This window comes from Pan troglodytes, chromosome 9, assembly GCF_028858775.2.
Source record: "Pan troglodytes isolate AG18354 chromosome 9, NHGRI_mPanTro3-v2.0_pri, whole genome shotgun sequence".
NCBI classification, from domain to species: domain Eukaryota; kingdom Metazoa; phylum Chordata; class Mammalia; order Primates; family Hominidae; genus Pan; species Pan troglodytes.
This window is the reverse complement of record NC_072407.2, coordinates 48,619,467-48,640,861: the sequence shown is the minus strand read 5'-3', so window position 1 is coordinate 48,640,861 and position 21,395 is coordinate 48,619,467. Positions and strand designations below refer to the sequence as shown.

General features: G+C 54.0%; 1 protein-coding gene across 10 annotated transcripts in view; it reads right to left on the bottom strand.

Moving 5' to 3' along the window:
• Positions 1 to 5,314: 5,314 nt before the first annotated feature.
• The window catches only part of CD82 (CD82 molecule), a 54,820-nt gene continuing 38,739 nt past the window's right edge, over positions 5,315 to 21,395 (bottom strand). For all 10 annotated transcript variants that reach the window (XM_001159791.8, XM_063783993.1, XM_063783991.1 and 7 more), the window contains 6 exons: positions 20,497 to 20,621; positions 20,250 to 20,324; positions 10,301 to 10,402; positions 7,311 to 7,514; positions 6,953 to 7,036; positions 5,315 to 6,627 (listed from right to left, as the gene is read on the bottom strand). In XM_001159791.8, coding sequence (XP_001159791.1) covers positions 6,550 to 6,627; positions 6,953 to 7,036; positions 7,311 to 7,514; positions 10,301 to 10,402; positions 20,250 to 20,324; positions 20,497 to 20,621 — 668 coding nt within the window. In that variant the 3' untranslated portion in view covers positions 5,315 to 6,549. The remainder of the gene's footprint in view (positions 6,628 to 6,952; positions 7,037 to 7,310; positions 7,515 to 10,300; positions 10,403 to 20,249; positions 20,325 to 20,496; positions 20,622 to 21,395) is intronic.

Genomic DNA, 21,395 nt, shown 5'->3' with positions numbered 1-21,395 from the left:
CTCCCCCACAACTGGACTGTCAGCTCCACAAACTTGTTTACCTTGGTGACCCCTGATTCCTTCCACAGTGCCTGGCATAGAGTGGGTGCCTGATAAATCCTTATTGCATAGATTGATGGAGGAAAAGTTGGGTTTAGTGGACTTGTGCCTCCTTAGAAAAGGCCCACTCCTCTCCTCTTTTTATGAACCAGGGGTCTTCATTCCCATTGGCCTTGAGAACTATTGGAAAGCACAGAGAGTCACAGGCCCCAGGGGCCAACCCCAGTTTCTTCAGTCACTGTGACTCTGGACCTGAAGGTGGATTTGTGAATCCAATGTGAATGACTCCTGGATTGTGTAGTGGGTCAGGGCTATGGCAAACAGCTTAGCTTTTCCAAGTTTTGGTTTCCACACTGTAAAGAGGTGGGGGGAGCAAGTGTGTCTACACTGTTGGGGTGTCAGGGTTAAAGCTTAATACTAAATCCTTGGTGGCTGCTGTGACGATGATGATGATTGGGAAGGAGACAGGGTCCCATGGCTGCTGGGGTCCACCATGCCCTCCGCAGTGGCTGCCTGCACTTTCCTCTTGCTGCCCTGCTGCCTCTTTGCCTGCTGCGAGTCCTACCTCACCCCAAAGGGTCAGCCCTGCTCATCTTCCTAGCTCCCCCAGCTGCAGTCCTGCTTATAGCATTATTCTTACTCCCACTCTGTTCCTCCCCTCTGTGGGCTCCCTTGGGTTTAGAGCCTGCCCCTCTGGGGAAGGGCCTTGATATGGTTGGGCTCTGTGTCCCCACCCAAATCTCATCTTGAATTGTACTCCCATAATTCCCACGTGTTGTGGGAGGGATCCAGTGGGAGATAAGTGAATCATGGGGCGGTTTCTCCCATACTGTTCTTGTGGTAGTGAATAAGTCACAGGAGATCTGATGGTTTTATGAGGGGTAACCCCTTTTGCTTGGCTCTTATTCTGTCTTCTCGTCTACCACCATGTGAGACGTGCGTTTTGCCTTCTTCCATTATTATGAGGCCTCCCCAGCGACGTGGAACTGTGAGTCCATTAAAACTCTTTCTTTTGTAAATTGCCCAGTCTTGGGTATGTCTTTATCAGCAGGGTGAAAATGGACTAATACAGGCCTCTCTCCTTCCGTTTTACCAGACCCCCACTGACCCACCAAGTGGGTTCCTCGACAGCTTCCCCATGGAAAGAACTCAGACACCACCCCAAGCGCCTGAGTCCTCTATGAACCAGGACCAAGAGGACTGGGTGCTGGGATCACAGGGCCCCTGTCACCCTGGAAGCCCCAAGCTGGGCTCACCCAGGTGTGTGATGCAAGGGCAGAGGATGGACCCCTCCACTCCTATCAGCTGCCACTAACATCCCTTCCCGCCCACACAGTCCTCCAAGAGGCTGCTGGAGACTCTCCAGCTCTCTCCTTCTACTCCCCACCTCCACACAGCCCCTCTGCACTCCCAGCTGTTCTGGCTGGCCGCCCCTCTGCCCCCAGCATCCTGCAGGAAGCCCACTCCTATCCCAGGGGCTACTGCTTAAGGCATCTGAGGTCACTTGGGGAGAGGCACTTGGCTCTGGGCCTGACATTCCCCTTGCTCAGAAGGCAGGTGCTGGGGAAATGATGTCAGATGGGACAGCTGGGGGCCGGGGTGCTCACAGCTCAAATGTCCTCTAATGGCCCTCCTACCTGCTCACCTTCCCACTAGGCAAGAGGCTGAGTACAGGTCTTACCTGCCCCAGCCCCAGCCCCTTGGGCCAATCAGCCATCCCTGCCCCGGAGGCACCAAGGCCCAAAGTCCTCCCGTGCGCCTCATTTCTGCTCAGGGAAGGTATCCCCCAGAGGATGGGAAACCTCCCCTTGAAGCTGGGGCCAGTCCTGGAATGGGCTGCTTGGGGAATGAGCTCACTGCGTACGTGACCGCATTTGGCTCCCACAACAGCACTGGGAGTGAGGAATGAGAGTCCCCATTTTCCAGATAAGACTAAGAGAGGTGAAGTTGCACAGCCTGTCACGTCCAGTGGCAGCTGCTCTGATTCTATTTGATTTCAGTTGGGAAGGGGATTGCCAGGGCAATGGCTGATTCCTGCACTGTGGCTGGAGGGGACGGGGCTGAGCGATGAGCACTTCCCCCTACTTTCCTGTTTGTTCGACGCGCTGTTCATTCTACTTCCTTCCACAGGAAGGGGCCTTGGATGGGCCCCAGGGATCCCACAGCAGCACTTGGCTCAGACTGTGCTGTCAGCAGTCGGCAGTGTGTGCTGGTATGTACCTGTGTACGTGTGGCAGGGTGTGCTGTGTGCATGTGTGTGCAAGAGTCTCCACACTCATCAGAATGCAGGTGCCATGTGGGCAGGGGGTTTGTGTGTGTTCACTGCTGTGTTCCTAAGATCCTAGAACTGTGCTTCACAAATAGTCTGTGCCATTAAGTATTCATGGGATGAATGAATGAATAAATGAATAAACCTTAGCCTACAGCCTCTAAAGACCCCAGAGAACAGCCAGACATTTGCCCCGAGGCAGCGTAGCAACCTGGGTCTCTGTCCTTCTGCAGGGGAGAAAGGCGATGGGAGCGCTGGCCCAGGAGATGCCTGGTGGCTAGATGCTCCAGCGTCACCAGTGTGCCCCTACACCCGGCTGCTCTCAGCCTGGGGGACCTGCTCACCTGGAAGAAGACCTGGGGCAGAGGCTGGAGGCAGCTCTGCTAGGAGACAGGATGGTGATCAGCGGCAGAGGGGGCTCTGCAGTGTAGGCCCGGGAAGGCCAGGAAGGAAGACACTTGGCTTTCCCTGTTCACTACGGGCCACCCATGGCTTAGTCTCAGGGGAGAAGAGCTAGTGTTCCTCCCAGCTGGGAATGGACTGAGCCCTCAGGGGCCTTCAGGGCCTCGAGTGTGTGCGTGAGAGAGAGAGAGTGCATGCATGTATGTGCACATGTATCAGGCTGCCATTCACCAGTACTCACCCAGCCAGCCATACCAGTTATTATGAATAAAATGGAGAAATATTTCCACACCAGTTGAAAATTTCCCCCCCAGCCCAACCTCTCAGAGCTCCTGCACCTCCCGCCAATCCCCACGTAAGGATCCTATTCCAGCTCAGGCCTGACTTCCATACCTATTGGTCAGTGGCCATGCCAATCAGTGCCCCCCAAAGTCCAGCTCCCTGAACACATCCTAGGCACTGTCTCTAACCTCCCACGGGAGCCCAAAGAGCAACCCTTTGCTCCAGCCATTCTTCCTGGCTGCCCCAGGGAGCTGTGGGTGGGCACTGCCAAGGAGCACCCTTGTACTCTCCTCCACATGGTACCCATGTGCCAGTCCTTTGGGCCTGTCAGGGCCCTTGGCAGGAGAGATGGCAGCCCACAGAGGGCCCAGGGAGGGCAGCTGGAAGGTGTGGAAGCCCCAGATGGGCATGGGACAGATTAGTGGCTGCAGGGACAATTCTGAGTGTTAGACATGGGTCTATGTTCCCTCCCTCCCAAAACCTCACAGGCTGGGAGTAAGTGGGGTGCTGAAACTGGGTGCTCCCCAGGAGGTTGAAATGAGGAACCCAGCAGGCTCAGAGCTCACAGTGACCAGATTTCACAAAAGCGAGGGTCAGAGCCTCACACTACACATGTCCTGGGGCTGTTCTGGGAAATCTGGAAGGGCAGGAGCCAGTGGAGCCAGGAGGATGGTCTTTGAAGTCAGATACGTGGGGTTCAAATCCTGGCTCTGGCCCCTTCCAGCTGTGAGCTCTGGGCAGGATGGACGTGTCAGAGGAAGCAGCCCACCCCTTCGCTAACTTCTGACGTTTTCTCAGTCCTCTATTTTGCAAACAGCTTTGAGCCCACCCTCAGCCTGCCAGGCCCCGTGTCGCACAGGAAGATGGAGATGGAGCTGGACTCAAACTCAGGTCCCCTTGCTCCCAGTGAGAAAGCATTTATGAAAAGACACCCAACAGCTCTCTGCTACCCTTCCTGAGGGTGGAAGCTGTGGGGGGCCAGGGAAGTCAGGCCAGGTGGAACCATCGACATTTTCCTCTCCTGCCCCCATCCCAGAGGGAGGCGACCAAGGCCACAGAGGGACCCACAGCCGACCCCACCGCTGACACCTCCTCAGCTGCCACATTCGCTGGGAGGTCATCACGTGGCTTGGGACAGACATTACTTCAGGTCTGAAAATCTTCCGGAATCAACGCAAAGGGGTGCAAATAGGCAAATTCCTTGTCCCCACCCTAGATCTGCAGCGCCAGAATCCTTGAGCCTTGGAATCTGCATTTTCACAAGTGCTTCCACTGGAGTGGGACGCTGGCAGGCCCCGCGTTGGCGAAACTGGGAGTAACCACGGAACCTTTGGGCTCTGCCGGGCTCCTAGGCTGAGGCTGCAGCGCCGCCTGGTGGTCCCTGCTGAAACACCACTCTAGCCGCCGCCCCGCCTGGCCCCACTGCAGGGAGGCAAGAGTTCCCCTACCCACTGGCTCCAGAAATGAGAGAAGGTGGGGCAAGTGCCCTCTGGACTTCATGACGCCAGGCAAGGGGCATGCTGGGGCTCAGTCGTCAGAGCCGTGCACAAGTAAGAGCAAGCTTCTTTTTCTTTTTCTCTCTCTCTTTGTTGTTTTCTTTTTCTTCCTTTCTTCTTTTTTGACAGATTCTCGCTCTGTTGCCCAGGCTGAAGTGCAGTGGCACAATCTTGGCTCACTGCAACCTCCATCCCCCAGGTTCAAGCAATTCTCCTTCCTCAGCCTCCTGAGTAGCTGGCATTACAGGCGTGCACCACCACACTCGGCTAATTTCTGTATTTTTTGGAGAGATGGGGTTTCACCATGTTGGCCAGGTTGGACTCGAACTCCTGACCTCAAGTGATCCACCTGCCTCAGCCTCCCAAAGTCTCACATTTCATCTTTAAAAGTCCCCTGAATTCTGCACATCTTACTCCATCACATTTCTTTAGTATGAAAATGTTTCCTTCCACAAATCTTTGCAGAAACGGATGCTCTAGAAAGCGATGCCAAGTTTATCCTGTGGCTTCCCTGTCCCCCATCACCAGCCCACTTTTGTGTAGCTTCTGGGGGCACCCATACACTAGTTTCAGAAGCAGGAATTGAGAGGTACAATCTATACCTCTCTTAGCACCAAATCAAACTCCAGGCACCCCAGCATGCAGGCAGGCCCATCAGAGCCTGGCCCATCATGGTCCTAAGGTTCAGGCTGCAGAGGCAGATGCCTGCCGGGAGGGCAGAGCAGTGAGGGGTCCAGCAGTCTCCAGCAGACCCAGCCACTCTGCTCGCACCCTCTGCCCTGGGTCCTCCCCTGCCCCAGGAAGCAGCATCCCTACCATTCCAGACTAGACTGTTATAAATCCTCTTTAATAGTCTTAGAATCTTGAGTGTGTTTTACAGAATGGTGCACACGAAGCCCCCTCCCCTCTCCCCCCTACAAGGCACAGCCTCACCCAGCCCACTCCCCAGGGGCCAGAGGACAGCTTGCCAAGAAAGGCCAGCCCACCTTCTCCCAGGAGAAGCCATCCTCCTCCTCCCTGCCCCTGGCCAGCTCCGGACCCTGGAGAATACAGGACCAGCTCTGTGCCATGCCCCCAAGGACTCACCTGTCCCTAAGCAGCTCAGGGCCAAGCCAGATCCCCTTACCCAGGCAGACCCCCTCCAGCCCAGCTCCCCTAGGCCCTGTCCCTAGCGCATGGCCCAGGCTAATCTGAGCTGTCTAGATGGACCTGCATCAGGCCTGGGGAAGGGGTGCCACCCCTTAATATCAGGTAAAACCCACCCTCTCCCCTCTCCCACTGCCTTCAATATAATTGTGAAAAATAAAGATATAAATGTCATAGTGGGAAATAAGTTGACCCACCCAGTAGGCAGTCTCCTGACAGCCCAGAGTGCCTTATCTAACGCCCTCCCCTCCCCTTTTTTTTTTTTTTTTTTTTTTTTGGAGACAGAGTCTCGTTCTGTCCCCCAGGCTGGAGTGCAGTAGCGCGATATCAGCTCACTGCAACCTCTGCTCCCGGGTTCACACCATTCTCCTGCCTCAGCCTCCCAAGTAGCTGGGACTACAGGTGCCCGCCACCGTGCCCGGCTAAATTTTTTTTTGTATTTTTAGTAGAGACGGGGTTTCACCATGTTAGCCAGGATGGTCTCGATCTCCTGACTCGTGATCCACCCGCCTCGGCCTCCCAAAGTGCTGGGATTACAGGCGTGAGCCACCGCGCCCGGCCCCCTCCTCCCCAATTTTTCATACAGTTGCCCCTATACAATATACACACCCTTGAGGGCAGGTAGAAGTCCAGCCCACCTGCACCAGGGACGCTGCGGGGAGCATTTTTCTCTGAGTTGCTAAGAGAACCCTGATGGGCGGTGAGCAGAGGAACCACAGAACAGCCAGGGCTCAAGGCTGGCAGCGGATAGGCCAGGAGAGATCGCTAGGCCACAGAAAGCCCCCTACTTTCAGTCAGGGTGGGCAAGAGGGTCTTCGCAGTGAAGTGGCAGGCAGGCCTGGAGGAGGGAGCCAGGGAGACCCCTGGGAGCCCTGAGGTCGGGGGCCAGGCAGGGAGATGGGGATAGCAGCTGCCTCAGTACTTGGGGACCTTGCTGTAGTCTTCGGAATGGACGTGCCGGCACAAGCAGATGGACAGGACCATCCCCAGGAGCTGTGGGGAGAGGCGGAGAGTCAGAGGGAGGCTGGGTGTCCTGGCCTCAGACGCCCCAGCCTCGCCATCCAGGTTTACATGGGGATTAAGTGGATCCTCAACTTGAGCCTCACAACCACCCTGTGATGCAGGCAGCAGAGGGAGGCCCAGAGCAGGGCAGTGCTTTGTCTGAGGTCACACAGCCAGACAGTGCTCAGACCAGAGGGCCTCTGGAAGCTGATGGGGTGCTGGCCCCCTCGGCCACCACCTCCCCAAGGAGATCAGCAGAACAGAGACAACCCAGGAGGACCTGGGATGGAGAAGGGATGGGGGAGGGGGCTCAGACCTCGATGATGGCCACACCCACGCCCACGCCGAGGATGATGCCCAGGTTCTCCTGCAGCCACGCCTGCACCTTCTCCATGCAGCCCTGCAAGGGCAGAATGCGGTCACATCACCCCGCTCTGCACCATCCCACCCCACCATGCAGAACCACTGAGAGCCCCCCAGTCCCAGCCCGGAAGCCCCTACAGAGGGCTCTGCCTGTTCCTTGAATGAATACATTAACAAAGAAGTAGATGAAGGTACAAATGACAGATGAATCAAGGGAAGGAACTAAATGCAGGAAGGAATTGCTGAGCAGTAGCCCAGATGGCCCCCAACGCCCTCGGAGCCCCGCCCCTGATCCGCAGCCCCCCGCACACCTCCTGGTACACAGGCCAGTCCTCAGGGTGGTTGCCACTCTGGGTCCTGTTGCCGGGGGCCTCACAGAAGCCCTTCCTCACAGAAAGGCTGTTGTCCTCTTCCCCCTTGACTTCGCAGGAACAGGGGTAGGTGACCTCAGGGCGATTCATGAGCTCAGCGTTGTGTGTCCAGTTGTAGAAGCTGACCCAGCCGCAGCACTTCACCTGGGCAAGGCAGGGGACAGACTGCTTGTGCTCACGGCTCACCCCAGGCAGGCTGCCCTCCTGGCAGAGGCAGGACCTCCCCAGGACAGAGACTGAGATATGCCACTTCCAGGCCCCTGGTCCTAGCCGCACCATCATAAACTACAAGTACAGCAGAAAAATCAAAACCAGGACCAGCAAAAATACAAAGCAGAGTAGGAAAGAAGTTCAAGTTGAAGGAGTGCAGGTGTGCAGGGCACAAGGAGAATGGACGGCAGACAGTTCACAGTGCAGGGTTTAAAGTCAGGCTACTGGGTTACAATCCCAGCCCTGCCGCCTACCAGCTGAGCAACCTCCATCAAGGAACTAGCCTCAGTTTCCTCATCTGTAAATGGGGATAATTAAAACCCCCAACTCACAGGGCTATCACAAGGACTAAATGGGATGAGGCAGGCAAAGTACCCAGCATAGGTGTGGGGAGCACAATAAGCTTAGGAAAGGCCGTTCAACTTTAGTGCAGGAGTTGAGATTTGCCTCTGAGCTTCCTGGTGAAAAGGAAAAAAAGTGAAAAGTGAAAAAGGAGACGGGGTCAATTCCGCCTTTTTTTTTTTTTTTTTTTTCTGAGATAGAGTCTTGCTCAGTCACCCAGGCTGGAGTGCAGCAGCATGATCTTGGCTCACTGCAACCTCCACCTCCGGGGTTCAAACGATTCTCCTGCTTCAGCCTCCTGAGTAGCTGGGATTACAGGCACTCGCCATCACGCCCGGCTAATGTTTGTATTTTTAGTAGAGACGGGGTTTCACCATGTTGGCCAGGCTGGTCTTGAACTCCTGACCTCAAGTGATCCGCCCACCTCGGCCTCCCAAAGTGCTGGGATTACAGGTGTGAGCCACCTTGGCTAGCTGGTCAATTCTGCCATTTTAAAGGAGAAAATGCTCTAGTTCTAGAGAGAAGAAAGCCTTTCCGGGCTCTGTGTGCTAAAGGAGGTCTCTGTGTGTGAATCCCCACAATGCTGGGGGTTCCTGGGAGGATTCAATGGGATAGCCACGGTCACAGCAGGGGTCAATTCCTGGACCGCTTCCTTCCTAGCTCCGAGGGGTGTCGCCTGACCAGTAGCCAGTGGCCAGCAGGGGGCGTGCCAGGCACACTCAGAAATGCTCAGCTCCAGGCAGTTTCTAATCCAGGTTTACAGGTGCTTGTTCCAGCAGCCGGGCTGCCTCCTCTCTCCAAGAAAAGGCTGGCACCTCTGAGGGGTGCACAGGTCTGCAAGGCTGGGGGCACCCACAGGCCATCCTACACCAGAGCAAAATGAGGCAGGTCTCCTTGGCCCGTCTACGACAGAGCCTCCTTCCAAGCAACTCCTTGGCCTGACTCCGGCTGTACCTGGTCCCCAGCAGCACACGCCACCTCCGCCTGTGTCTCCATGGATGTGCATGGTGACTAAAACATCACCACCAACATACCACATAATAAATGCTGCCTAAGTGCTTCAGGTTTTAACAATGTATCTCACACGGCATGGGTCAGTAGCCCCATTGTATAGATGAGGAGGCAGGCTCAGCAAAGGTCTAGCGGCTGTGGCAGTGTTAGCACCCCAGGCCTTGGGAGTCTGACTTACCACCAGCCTAAGCAGCATCTGACAGCATCAGAATCATCTAGAACCAGCCAATGACTTTCCAGGGTAAGATGCTTACCACCTCCCAAGGGACCCACTTCTCCTCCCAGGTCCCTTGTCAGGTGGCACTGGTTTATGTCACTGGTGACATCCAGACTTTGCTAAAATTAGCAAAGTCTCAGCAATTGTGGGTCAAACTACATATGCGACCAAAACATTTCCTTGTGTGCACCAAGCCTTCCAGCTGCCACAACCCCCACACCTGATCTCCTCAGTCAGGGCCAGAAAACATCGCTCTCCCCTTCCTCCACTCAGAAAATGGCCATGTCCATGTCACCTAGATGGAGTGTCCTCTCTGCAAACTCTCCTGGTGCCCCAGAGTCAGGCTTTCTCCTGCTGCCCATGCCCTTTATACTCCACATCCCTCCCCTGAGGTGTCAACAGGCCCTAAGTGACCACTGTGTCCTGCGCCCTCACAGGATTGCAGAACAGAGATGTCAGGTCCCAGCCAAGGGCACATACAGCATCCGGGACCACAAGAAAGGAGAGCCAGGTGGTCATTGGATCACTATTGAGACAGGCTGGGAACCTGGTCAGTCTATCTGTTGGTCAGTCGGTCAGTCCGTCCGTCCATCCATCCACCCATCCATCCATCCATCTCTCTCACTTTAATGGAGGTATAATACACATGAACTAATGGGCACACATTCAGCTTGGTGCATTTTTACGTATGTGCACATACTGGTGAAACCAGTATCAAGATTTGGCTAAAATACTCCTTTCGCCCTAGAAGGCTCCCCAACACCTCCCCAGCTAGTGCCCTTCCCCGGAGGCAGCCTTCACTGGGACTTCTCAGCATATCAGCCTTGGCACCCAGTTTCCTAAAACCCAGAGTGGAGCTCCCAACGCTCCCCAGTGTAGCTTGAGATAAGAGGGCTGACAACTGCCCCCATGCTCTCTGGCCACAAATGGGAGCACAGAGCTGTAAAGCTGCCTCTGAGTCTCTGGGCCCCCTGAGCAGGGAGCTGTGGTGCTAACTGGGGTGCCCTGCCCCCATAGAAGCACACTCTCCTACAAACTGTCAGGCACACACGAGCACTGCAGATGCCAGTCCCAGACATGTGGGTGCACAGAGCCCCAAATGCAGGGACACCCAGGCCAGAGAGCCTCCTGCAGCCCCGCCCCACCTCACCTGAGCCTGCACGTAGTCCCAGGCATCCTGCAGGCTGTCCTCGCGACTGCTGTTGTAGTCTCGAATGAGCTCAGTCACGATGCCGCCCATCTCCTGCTTCAGCTGCAGGGGGAAGGACAAAGGTCAGGGTCAGATTTCCTGAAATCTGTGCCCACCTGTGGTCACCCCTACTTAAACTGCCTCCCCCCGTTCCCCTCAGCAACCCTGGGACACACTCATGGCTCCAGCCACTTTCCTGGCGCTCCCAGGGTGCCGGATGCAGGCAGTGCCAACCACTCCTGCCCCACTATCTCTTCGGCGCTTGGCAGCAGCCTGGCCCTGTAAACATCAATATTCTCATGTCACTGCTGAAAACCCTGTAGGGGCCTCCCACCTCCAGGGCAGTTCCCACCGTCATTGTCCCCGTAACAGCCTAGGAGGTCCTACACCACTTGTCTGCCTCCCCAGGCCTTCTGTCCTCTGTTCTTCCTCCCTCTGCTTCAACTGACTAGATTTCCGTGCTGTCTTTGTGCCAGGCACACTCCTGCCTTGGGGCCTTTGCACCTGCTGTTCCCATCGCCTGGAACGCTCTTCCCCTAGACATTAACATGGCTCACCCTCTGCTTCCTTCAGGGCTCTGCTCCAATGTCACCTCCTCAGAAAGGCCTTACCAGACCACTCTACAAAATATCAGCCCTTCCCCATCCCCTCTCCCCCAACCAATCAACCACCCCTCCCCGGCCTCCCTTAACCCACAAGGGAAAGCATGCTGTATTTCTCTTTAGAGCACTGACGTTACACGCTTGTTGGTTTTCAGGGCTTATCATCTCTCTCCACTAGCACATCAGCTCCGTGGGGGCAGGGACCACATCTGGCACGCTCACTACAGGGTCCCCCGTGGCTAGCGCCAAGCCTGGCACAGAATAGTTGTGCGGGGTACGTGAATGCTGAATGCACACCTAACCACCACGGTCTGCCAGGCACCAGAGCCAGACCCATGCAACTTCTTGGTGAATCCTTACACCTCCCACAGGGCAGCTTCAGGGAGAAGGAGGGACAGGGAGGAAAGCCCAGTTCAGCTTCCTTCTTCCAAGGACCAGAGTGCAGCCTCTCCAAACAGGGCCCCCAAGACAGCAGGGTAGATGCCTGGAGGGGGCCCCAAGACTGGGGAACCTGGAACTTCGGTATCAACTATATGGTCAAAAGATCCTCCCTCTATGTAGTCATGGTGGTGGGTGCCTGTAATCCCAGCTACTCAGGAGGCTGAGACAGGAGAATTGCTTGAACCCAGGAGGTGGAGGTTGCAGTGAGTCGAGATCGCACCACTGCACTCCAGCCTGGGCGACAGAGTAAGAGTCCATCTCAAAAAATAAAAAACAAAAACAACAACAACAAAAAACAAAACAGAAAAGATCCTCCCTCACCCCTTCCCAAGCCCCAAGCCAGCAGTGCCAGCCAGCCGGAGTGTGAGGTCAGTTGCCTTTCTGGGACCTGGCTACTTGCCCCAGAGTTCCAAAAAAAACTCACTTTTTTTTTTGTTTTGCTTTGTTTTTTTGAGACACGGTCTCCTTGTCACCCAGGCTAGAGGGCAGTGGCAGGATCTCAGTTCACTGCAACTTCTGCCTCCTGGGGTTAAGCAATCCTCTCACTTCAGCCTCCCAGGTAGCTGGGGCTACAGGCACGAGTCACCATGCCCGGCTAATTTTTGTATTTTTAGTAGGGACAGGGTCTCGCCATGTTGCCCTGGCTGGTCTCGAACTCCTGACCTCAAGTGATCCACCCAGCTCAGCCTCCCAATGTGCTGGGATTACAGGCCTGAGACACCTCTCCTGGCCCAAATCTACATCTTGCCCATGCTGGTCCTCACCCTGCTCAGGAATTAAGGGTTCCTCCTTGTGGTGGAGAGCAGCACCTGCTCTCAGCTAACCCCACAGAGAAAACACTGATTTACAAAGCAGGCAGAGAAGGGGTTTCTAAATAAGTCAGTTGTGCAAAGGGAGGCAAACCCAGAGCCCGCTGAGGGCAGGGCCTCCCTCAGCGATAAGCAGGCCTGGGTGGGAGGGGAGCCTCCGAGAGCCAGCCCCTGCCTGGCTCCACCTAGCCTCTCACATGGACCTTGCCCAGAGACCTTTCAGGGCAAATGCATGGTTGGACTGGTCATGGCAGTGGGGGCGAGGGACCCTACAAGGCAGGGATGCCAAGGAGAAGGCCACACACCTTCCCACCTCGGTTCCTGAGAAGGAAGAACTGGGAGAAATGAGACAGGTACTTCCAGGTGGGGTTTCAGAGCCTGACTCCCAGGGAACCCTGTTGGTGGAGCTTCCGGCAGCTCCCCACGGGCAGTCCTTGAATGAACGCTGTGCTCAGAGAACCCATATCCTGCAGATGGACCTGCAGCCCTGGCTCCTCACCCAGCTCCCTTGGTTAAATTAATGCTGGGGCTGGCCACGGTGGCTCACATATGTAATTCCAGCACTTTGGGAGGCCAAGGTGGGCAGATTACGAGCTCAGGAGATCGAGACCATCCTGGCTAACATGGTGAAACTCCATCTCTACTAAAAAAAAATACTAAAAATTAGCTGGGTGTGATGGCAGGTGCCTGTAGTCCCAGCTACTCGGGAGACTGAGACAGAAGAATCGCTTGAACCCAAGAGGTGGAGGTTGCAGTGAGCCGAGATCACGCCACTGCACTCCAGCCTGGGCGACAGAGCGAGACTCCATCTAAAAAAAAAAAAAAAATTAATGCTGGGAAACCAGCCTCTGATGACGCTCCCTGCCCTTCTCTCAATAAAGCTCTCAGCATAATATTTAAAAAAAAAAAAAAAAAAAAGCCCTTATACAGAGTTCTGCAATTTACAAAGCTTTCCTGTCAGTAATTAATCCCAACACTAATAGTGGCTTTTATCAAATGTTTGTTATGTACCTGGTGCTGTGGTAAGCACTTTAAATGTATTATCTCAACTGAATCTTCACAGCAGACCTATGGCCTAGGTATTCACCCCATTCCCTCATTATAGAGATGCAGAAAACAAACCCAGAGAGGTTAATTAACTTGCCCAAAGTCACACAGCCAACATGCGGAAGAAGTGAGGTTTGCACACAGGCTTGGCTGATTTCAGAACCCAGGTTTTTACCTATTAAGCTTTATTGGCATTTAAACCACACGGCTATACCCAGTTTTAACCAGGGCCCAGAAAAGCTAAGTGGTTTGCCTGAGTCACATAGCTGGGGCTGTCTGCCAGGTGATCTGACATCTCGGGTCCACCTCTCAACCCCAGTGGGTGGGTGATCCCCACGGTGTGGAAAGGAGGGGCTCTCTAGAAGCATCTGTGCAGAAAGCTGCCTCTCCCACATCCTTCCCCACCCACCCAGCTTCCTCACAACATGTTGCACTGAGGCTCTGTTTAAACCCCAGCGTGGTTGTCACAGCAGCCTGGACTTCCCTGTTTCTCTCCCAGGCTCCCTGAAATGAGAAGGTGATGGAAGCTGGGTGGTTTCCACCTAGATGGGTGGTTTCCATGGAAACACCACAACATCTTTCAGTCCAGAATGTGGTTGAGGGACACACCTGGGCCACGGGGACCATGGCCACAGGGGCTGGTTCAGCTTGGAGCTGATGCTCAGGAGGCCTGTGCTGGGAGTGCAGGGAGGTCACCCTGGCAACCAGGTAGCTACTGAGACAAAAAGGACAGGGAGGTAGCAGGAGAAGACATTCATGAGCTCCCTCTATCCCCCCAGGGACCGCTCCATTGTTTCTGCCTGCCCTGCAGAAACCCACTCCTTGGATGTAACCACCCTTCTATTTCTCCATGGAGCTGAGGAGGCCCCACTCCCTCGATGCCAGAAGCAGGCAAAAGACCTGGGCTGCCACTCAGTGCCATCCACATCACAGGCATGGCAAGTGGTTCAGAGATGGGCTTGAGACCCATGCTCACATACCCGGCCCTCTTTCCATCAATGTGGTAGGATGAGGACCTGGGCTACCCTCAGGCTCCACTGGGGACAGCCTGCCCGAGAAGGGAGTCAACAGAGGAGGGCAGGGCTGAAGGGTGAATAGGGACAGCAGCAGCCTTTGGGATCCAGCTGAGCCTTCTGCTGGCTCTGGCTACTTTCAGTTGAGTCACTGTCACATGCCATAAAGAGTCCTGCCCAGGGCCAGCTGCATAATTTACACCTAGTGCAAAGCAAAAATGCAGGGTCCCTTGTTTAAAAATTATTAAGAATTTCAGCTGGGCGTGGTGGCTCACACGTGTAATCCCAACACTTTGGGAGGCCGAAATGGGCAGATCACTTGAGGTCAGGAGTTTGAGTTCAGTCTGGCCAACATGGTGAAACCCCATCGCTACTAAAAACACAAAAATTAGCTGGGCATGGTGGTGTGTGCCTGTAGTCCCAGCTACTTGGGAGGCTGAGGCAGGAGGATCACCTGAGCCCAGAAAGTGGAGGTTGCAGTGGGCCGAGATCATCCCACTGCACTCCAGCCTGGGCAACAGAGCAAGACTCTATCTCAAAAAGAAAAGAAAAAAAAAAAAAAAAAGAATTTCAATACAGCAACAGCAGATTATCCTGTGTGACTGCATAGGTTGAATGCCGAGGAAGCCAGCCCTGTCTTCCCTGTCTCCCTCCCTCCCCATTTCTCAGAAGAGAAAAATGAGGCTCAGAGTTGGAGAAACTTCCCAAGATCACATAGATAGAAAGCAGCAGAGACATGACCAGACCTTGATCTGTGCAGCTCCAGGGACCCGGGATCTTAGCCTCGGCAAGCCGCCCACTGCCTCCCCATGACCCTGCTGTCCTCTGCATGGCTCTACTCACGTCCCACCCAAATGCTGAGCTTTGACTTCTCTTTTAGTGTGAATTTTCACAGAGTCAGAATTAGGACAGACCTTTGCGTCCAGCAAATCATCCAAATGTTAGAGTCATGCTTTTTTAGGCTCTGCTTAAATGCTCCCTGCGATGGGGAAGTCAGTACCTCACACAATAGCATGTTGCGGAGTTGAGAGGCTCTTGATACAATTTAAGTTCTGCTCAAATGACTTCTACCCACTTGTATTAGTTCACATCCTCCTCCTCTCCCAGCTACCCAAGTCCCAGCTAGGACCACAGGAACAAATCAAATCCCTCTCTCGAAGGACACATGTCATCCAGATACTTGAGACTAGACTACATCGCCAGGGTAACTTTTTGGGCTCCTGTGCCCGCCCCTTGGGGTGCTGTGCAGACCTCTTGCCATGCTCTTTAAGGTGTGAAATCGCCCCTTATAATGAGGTACAAATGCATGAATTGGACCCACATCTTCCTGTCCTCTCCAGGTTTCCCACATGAGATGTTGGCAAATGCTTTGCTAGAATACAGATACACCAGCTCAGAGGCTGCATCCTAGTACCCTGATAGGAAATGAGGGCGCTTCCTGCATCTTTCCTGCAAGTCCAGCTGCAATCCACATGATTAGCTACCCCAGAATGCAGAGCCAGTGATCAGCGTGTGCTTCAGAGATTCTAGCCCAAGTGTCTTTCCATAATCCCTTTCCAGAGGGGTAGCCTGGACTCCTCCATTCCCTTCTCAACAGGGGAGAGAAAGGTCACCTCTCCCTGTCCCAGGCTCCAGCTGCTCTTCCTCCCTCTGCCCCATCGCAAGAGAACCCCAAGCCAGAGAATCAGGAAGTTCTAATTCAGCAAGCAGACAGTTCACAGAGAACCACACTGTCCCCTAGGAACCTGTCTCGCCACCTGTGTCTCACACATGAGGGTATGTGCGCACCAACAATTTGGGGCTTTCAGGGTGAGAGCAAGGAGGACAAGAAGGAAGTCACAGTTCCCCTGACCAACATCTCTGGGGAGTCGTCTGGCCAGCCACTGCCACTGTCACAGCCCCCACCTCTGGCTCCCAGCCAGGCCAAGTGAGCCCCTTCCCCTCCAATGTCTTCTGCTTGAGCGTGACAGCTCTCAGAGCTTCAGGGGCCTCCCTGGCACAGGTATGGCCTGCCAAGTGCACCCAGCTCAGCACCCGCACACCACAGGAAAGGGCAAACTGCATTCGCTTCCTTCTCACTCTTCCCACCTCCACTGTCTAGAGAGAACAAGTCAGAATCCCTGACTGCCTGCACTGGGCATGGCCCAAGAGCTCGCCTGTGGATCAGAGAGTCTGGGTAACTTATCCGAAGCCACACAGCAATCAGCGGCAGAGCCCACACTAAAACACAGGGCCCCTGAATCCCAGAGCTGGGCTCTGCTCACCAGAGGCTGGATAAACAAGCAGATGAGGATCTTAGCACCACGCCCAAATCCCCATTCCCGCAGCCCTTGCTCTGCTGACAAGGAGGGCAGCAGGAACAGCTGCCACCTATTGAGCCCTTACCAGGCCCTCATGAAGTGAATAATGGCGGCAATAATAATAAACACTGGCAATGATGCCAGCAACATCAGCCTCCGGCTGAGTGCCGCACGACGCCCTTCCCGTTTGTTAGTGCTCTTCATCTCTGAAGTGCTGCGAGGCAGCCCCCGGGGGCTCCGGCTCGAGACAGGATCAGATTTTAGAAAGGGCCTGGAGGGACAGATCACACCCACTAGTGGGGGCTGGGGCAGCAGCCTGCAAAGAGTCTCATTTCTATTTCCCCAGGGACGCCCGAATGGGGCAGGCAAAGGCCATACATAGCCTTGCTTCTGTTCAGGTTCAATTTTGCCACCAAATTAGTTGCAAATGATACTTTTGGTTTTCAAAGTGTTTTTTTGGATTTCAGAATTGCAGAGAAGGGACAGTGGGCCTATATTGTTACTAGTTTGACAAATGAGGAAACTGAGGCACAGAGAGGCTGAGTAGCATGCCCAGAATGTCAGAGCAGTGGTTCCACAGTCAAGACCCTTGGGCACCACTCTGCATTTTCATAGAAGTGTCACAGTCTGTGTTCACTTCAACCTGGGTGGTAGAGCAGGGAGAGGCAGATTTATTCTCAATTTATAGAAGCAGAACCCAAGGCTCCAGAGTTGACAGGCCATGCCAAGGTCCCCAACCTCCCCATCGCTGCCCTGAGAAGAGTGGCTGCGGGTGACAGGGGCAGGAAGGACAGAGGGCAGCCCTGGAGACCACAGCAGGGTCACTCCCACCCACCTGCACGGGAGCCCTATCTCCTTTCAAAAGGCCTTTCTCTTCCTTAGGTTCAAACAAGTCCCACCCCCACGCTGAGCCTTGTCTGCCAGAATAAACACATCAAGAGTATGTTTAGTCTTCCACTGAGATTTATGATGCGTTGCGAAAGAAAAAAATATATTGTTCATTCCAATTCGGGCGATACAGTGGCACCAGAACTTCTTCAGTAAAGCCAGAAAATTTCCCCCTGCCTTCCAGAAAAGATGGTGGTGGACTAAGGTGAGGCAGGCTGGGACTAGGGGGTGTGGACTCTGAAGGGGAAGACAGGGGCAGGGGGTGCAATGCACAGAGCTTGGCTGGGGTCGGGAAACCCAAATCTCCAAACAAGTCCTGTTCTGGGACTGATAGGACACCTCTGAGGCTAAGCTCCTCATTATCAGCCAAGCAGAGTTACCCAGCCGGCGGGAGGGCAGCGTGGTGGATAGGGAGCCATGGGCCTTGGACTCCAAGGCATCAGGATGGAAATCCCCACTCTGATGCATCCAAGCTGTGTGTGTCAGTGGCTGAAAGTCACTTTGCTTTCCTGGGCCTCAGTTTCTTCAAATGGAAAATGTTTGTAAATTTGAACATGTATTGCAGCTCACTTTTCTAGCTCAGCTCCTGGCATGTGGTTGGTGCCAACCCGGTGGGCCATATTTATTACTGTGAGATGGTGAATCACATAGGGTGGACTGCCCAAGATCCCTGCAGAGGCGACCAGCTTCTGAGTCATAGAAACCGGCTCACTGGGGCCTGGTTCTAATCCACCCTGATTATATCACTAACTAGGTCCTAAAGAAGCTCAGTGCCATAGGACAGAAATGAAGACCTGACCCCATGACCATTTTTCTGGGAAAGGAATTTCCCTCCCTTAACTGCTGGCTTCCTGTCTCACAGCCAAACAAGCTGCTTTTCATCTACAAAATCCACTATTTTCCACTTTTGCCTTGACTGCCAGGAAGCTCAGTGCCTAAGTTAGCCCTTAGCTACCAAGAGTATCTTGTCTTGTGAAGTTCCATTAAGTTCTAAGTTCTATTAAATGTTATTTGTTGATGTTGATGTTGGTATAGTGTTTTCTCAGTTTCCTTCCAAGAGGGATCTCAGGCAACTTGACCTTCAAGTGGTGAAAGGCAGGAGCCTATCTGGCTGCCGGCTCCGCCACCCTCCCTGGTGGACAAGAACTGGTGGCACTGGAAGCAGGGACCCTAAGGGTCTGCTAGGCCACAGGCCATGTGCAGCAGGGTCTGGGGACCGGTGAACTCAGGACTTGGAGTCAGGGAGCCTAGGCTGTCCTTACTCCTTCATCTGCAGGACGGAGATTCTCCCACGACCTTGAGAGGGCCTAGTGAGGATCTGCGAGAGGAGGAGTGTAACGTGGTCAACACTGTACTTGGTATATGCTGTGCATGGACTCAACTGGAGGGATGGTGGGTGTTAGAGTCACTGTTATCTATGTTGTTATTGCTCTTCATCTCAGAGCATCTGCTTCTCCATCTGTCAACATAAAACCCTGCAAAGCCATTGTGAGGACAAGACGCTGTATGGAAAGTTTCTAGAAGATCCCACGTGCACACAGTAGGTGCTTCTTACGTGATAACTGTGACTCACAATTAACTGGCTCACCCAACAGCCATTCTTGGCTCCTTTCTCTCTTGTGCCTCTGTCTTTAGAGTCTGAAAGTTGGATACTCACATTCTCAGCCTCTTTTGCAACCAGGGGTGGCTTTGTAACCCAGTCTGGGGAAGTCTGTTGGAGGACTTTTTTTTTTTTTTTTTTTTTTTTTTGAGACAGGGTCTCACTCTGTTGCCCCAAGCTCTGTTTCATGGCTCCCTGTAGCCTCAACCTCCTGGCCTCAAGGATCCTCCTGCCTCAGCCTCCTGAGTAGCTGGGACCACAGGTGAACACCACCATGGCTAGCATTTTTAAAAATTTGTTTGTAGAAATGGGGTCTCACCATGTTGCCCAGGCTAGTCTCAAAGCAATCCTCCCACCTCTGCCTCCCTAAGTATTGGGATTACAGTCATGAGCCACTGTGCCTTTTCTGATAAAAGGGCTTGCTTTTCTGATAAAAGGGATGGCCATGTCTGGCACTGCCCACTTCCCCATCTTCCGGCCACAGCGGCACAGACATCGTGCCTGGTGCTGTGGCAGCCATCTTGGAACCACGAGGTAAGTGTCATAATGCAGGAAAGCCGTCCCAGCGAGGATGCTCAACAGCCAGAACCAGGGCCTCTGAGCTTCCAAACCAGACTTCCAGTCAAGTCAACCACAGATGTCCTTCAACTTTAAGCCGCTGTAAGTCTGATTTTCTGTTTCTGAAAGCTGAACATCTCCCCTCGGACACAAGACTGATGTTTTTATTAACGGTCTCCTTCTAAACCTCATTTGTGGGTGAGTGGCATGGATTTAATAGTTGCTAGTATCTTAATAATAACAAGAATAACATTTATTGAGTACTTATGGTGCCATGTGCTATGTGTTTCACTCAGATAATCTCGAATAATCTTTGCAACCACTCTGAGAGTTCAGTTTTCTTATTGTTTCCATTTTACAGATGGTGGAAAAGGCACATAGAGGCAAGCAGCTTGCCCAAGGCCACACAGCTAGAAAGCAGGGGGGTCAGGCTAAGATCCAGGCCCAGCGGGGACTCCCACACCTGCCGCCTTCTCCTCTAACGCTCCCCCATTTGATCACAAGGAATACTGTCCAGGAGGCCGTCCCTGACACCTACTGGATCTGTCTGTGACAACTGGGGGGGGGGGGTTCCTTGTCCATCCCCCACACTCAGTCAATCACCCCCATGGTTGGTCCAGCCCAGTGAAGAGGGAGGGAGAGAGGGGCTTACCTTGCCCATGTTGAAGTAGAAGAGGGCCCCGGCCGTCACCTGGGCAATGAGGATCAGGAGCAGGAAAGCAAAGTACTGGGGACACAGAGCAGGCACAAAGTCAGCTGAGGGTCCCCGACCAGGTGCACCCAGCCTGCGTGCCCCGAGAGATGCTCTCCACCCGATGTTACGGCCAGCGCCGCGGTCAGGCTGCACTCGGCTGGATGAGAGGAAATGGGCAGGCAGCTGCGGAGGGATCCGTACTCACCAGCCCCAGCAGGCAGCGGACCTCGTTGACGGCGCCAATGCAGCCCAGGAAGCCCATGAGCATAGTGACTGCCCCCACGCCGATGAAGACGTAGGCCCCCATCCTAAGCGAGCTGGAGGAGGTTTCTAGGGGGAAGAAGAAGCACACTCACTAAGTACAAAATCAGTGGGCACAGCAGGTATGAACAGCTGGCCTAACCGTCCAGGTCTTCTTCCGGATCCCCTCTTTGGAGCCAGGGTGTTGGGGTCAGCTGCATTCCCCTGCTGACTTCTCACTGCCCAACAGGGAACCAGGTCACCCCCATCCCCACTTGTGTCCCTCCCCCAGTAAAATTGCAATCCACACCCTTATCCAGCCTAAGCCCCTTCCCGGCTTTATTTTTTTCTTCGTAATGCTTCTCAGGATTGAATAGACTACATTTCACTGATTCTTCTTGCTCATTGTCTGTTCTCCCCCTCCACCAAGGACCTGAGGTGCATGAGGGCAGAAGCTTCACTTTATTCCCAGGGAACCCCCAGCTCGAACAGCGCCTCTCGCAGTGAGGTGCTGTGCACAGTGAATATCTGCGGAATTGACAGACAAGAGGCTGGCTGGTTCTCCAGGGGCCACTGACATTAAGATTCCAAGCTGATTTTTAACCCGCCTTCCTTCTTGTCCATGTAATAACAAACACCAGCCTTTCTTGCCCACTCACTGTGCCTCATGGGCTTTCCACACGCCGTCTCCAACTCTGACATCACCCTGCCTGGCAGGCACTAGCATGGCCATTTCACAGATGAAAAAACTGAGGCTCAGAAAGGTGAACAGGCAAGGGCCTGAGCTGGAATTTGAAAATATGCAAATCTCCAGTGCCACACTCTTTCCACTGATGCACGGGGCACATGTATTGCTACAGGTGT